Below are 1,464 nucleotides of genomic sequence, written 5' to 3'. Positions count from 1 at the left end.
CCAGGCCAGGAGGCCGTGTGGCCGGGCTGGCAGCGCCGCTGCGGGACACCTGTGCCTCTGGGGCCCTGACACGCTCTGTGTTCCCAGGGATCGCCGGCAGGTACCTGAGGGAGGAGCAGCAAGAGCTGCAGCTCATCTACCAGGGTGAGTGAGGGCAGTGGGCTGGCAGCAGGGGTTGGCAGGAGGAGCTGCAGTCCTGCCCCGGCTGCGCAGGGCTCTGCTCCCTGCACGCACCAGGGGCGGCCTGGGCCGAGCGGAGAGAGATTTCAGGGGCACAGGGCGGTATGGGTGGCCAGCACCTTCCAGCTGATCCCCTTGGGCCCTGCTCCCACCTGGCCATGGCAAGAGCTGGCTGGCATGGCCCTTGCACCAGGGTCTCCTCGGCTCCCCACAGACCTGGCCTCTGACCTTGGCTCTCTCCCTTTCTCTTCCAGCCCTTCAAGCCATGACTGATGACAGCCCTGCCATCTCAAACCTGGCAAGTCAAACAATCTACATCATCAGACCTGTCCGGAGAGCTTCATTCTTCAAATTCTGGTAGACTCCATTCCTGCCTGTTCCAGCCCTTTGAGTCGTGACAGATGCCATCAGAGTCGCCATCCATCGTAGGCCTGGCAGTTCAACCCTGCGACGGGCTGAGAGCTGCCCAGACAGCTCCCTACTCCAGATGCCCGCAGCTCCAAGCCTGGCTCTGCAGGGCGTGGAAAACCCGGCCTTTTCTGCAGGGCAGTGTCTGCCTGTGCTGCTGCAGCTCTGGGGAGAACTGATCCATCAATTTCCCTCTACTGGGGCCACCAAAGCCTGTGGGGAAGATGCTTGTCCATGGAAGACCCTTCAGGGCCTGGGTAACCCCCAGCCTCTAGTCTTAGCCCAGGAGTGGGTAGGCCCAGCCCTGAGGCCGACAGAGAAGAAAGAGAAAAAGAGAAGCCATTCCAGCTGCAACGAATCAGAGTTGTCATCCTTGAGATAATAGAAGAAAAACTTTGGAGTGCTGCAAATTTCTTTAAAAGACCTGTAGCTCTGGAAATGGAGAAAGAGACAGCTTCTCCTCCTGAACTGATACAAAGGCTGGAGGAGTACTTTTGTAAATACATAGTATTTTTACTTAATTAGAATTGTTGTAGCTATAGTTCTCTAGGATTTATCTGGCTAGTAATAAATGCTAATATTATTCTCCCCAATCAGATCTCCTTTGTCTGCATAAACCTTCTCTCAACTTATAGCAATTGTGTGGGGGGTGAGAAAAAATTGGCCCAGAGCAAACCCATGACATATGGCAATATGACAGGCATGTTACCAAACACAGAGGCCCAGGAGTTTTTTTTGCTGCCCAGTGTCCACAGGGCCTTGGGGAAGAGGGGAAAAGGGGTCCTTGTGCTCAGCAAGGCTTGCCCCGCTGGGCAGCGTGCCAGCAAAAGTGGGCAGAAGCCCCTTGGCCTTTGGTGGTTCTGCTGGAGCCTCAAT

The 1,464-nt window shown here is 55.7% G+C and overlaps 1 protein-coding gene across 1 annotated transcript in view; it reads left to right on the top strand.

The window, feature by feature from the left end:
- LOC114073520 overlaps nt 1-576 on the top strand; it is a 4,292-nt gene extending 3,716 nt beyond the window's left edge. The window contains exons 4-5 of the mRNA XM_027911254.1: nt 10-144; nt 435-576. Of these exons, the coding sequence (XP_027767055.1) occupies nt 10-144; nt 435-541 (242 nt within the window). The 3' untranslated portion in view covers nt 542-576. The remainder of the gene's footprint in view (nt 1-9; nt 145-434) is intronic.
- The last annotated feature ends 888 nt before the right edge of the window (nt 577-1,464 follow it).

Source organism: Empidonax traillii, unplaced genomic scaffold, assembly GCF_003031625.1.
Source record: "Empidonax traillii isolate 1590-97213 ecotype Southwest subspecies unplaced genomic scaffold, ASM303162v1 scaffold6789:size5680, whole genome shotgun sequence".
NCBI lineage: Eukaryota > Metazoa > Chordata > Aves > Passeriformes > Tyrannidae > Empidonax > Empidonax traillii.
Note: the sequence above shows the minus strand (reverse complement) of the source record. Positions and strands in the feature narration are given on the sequence as shown.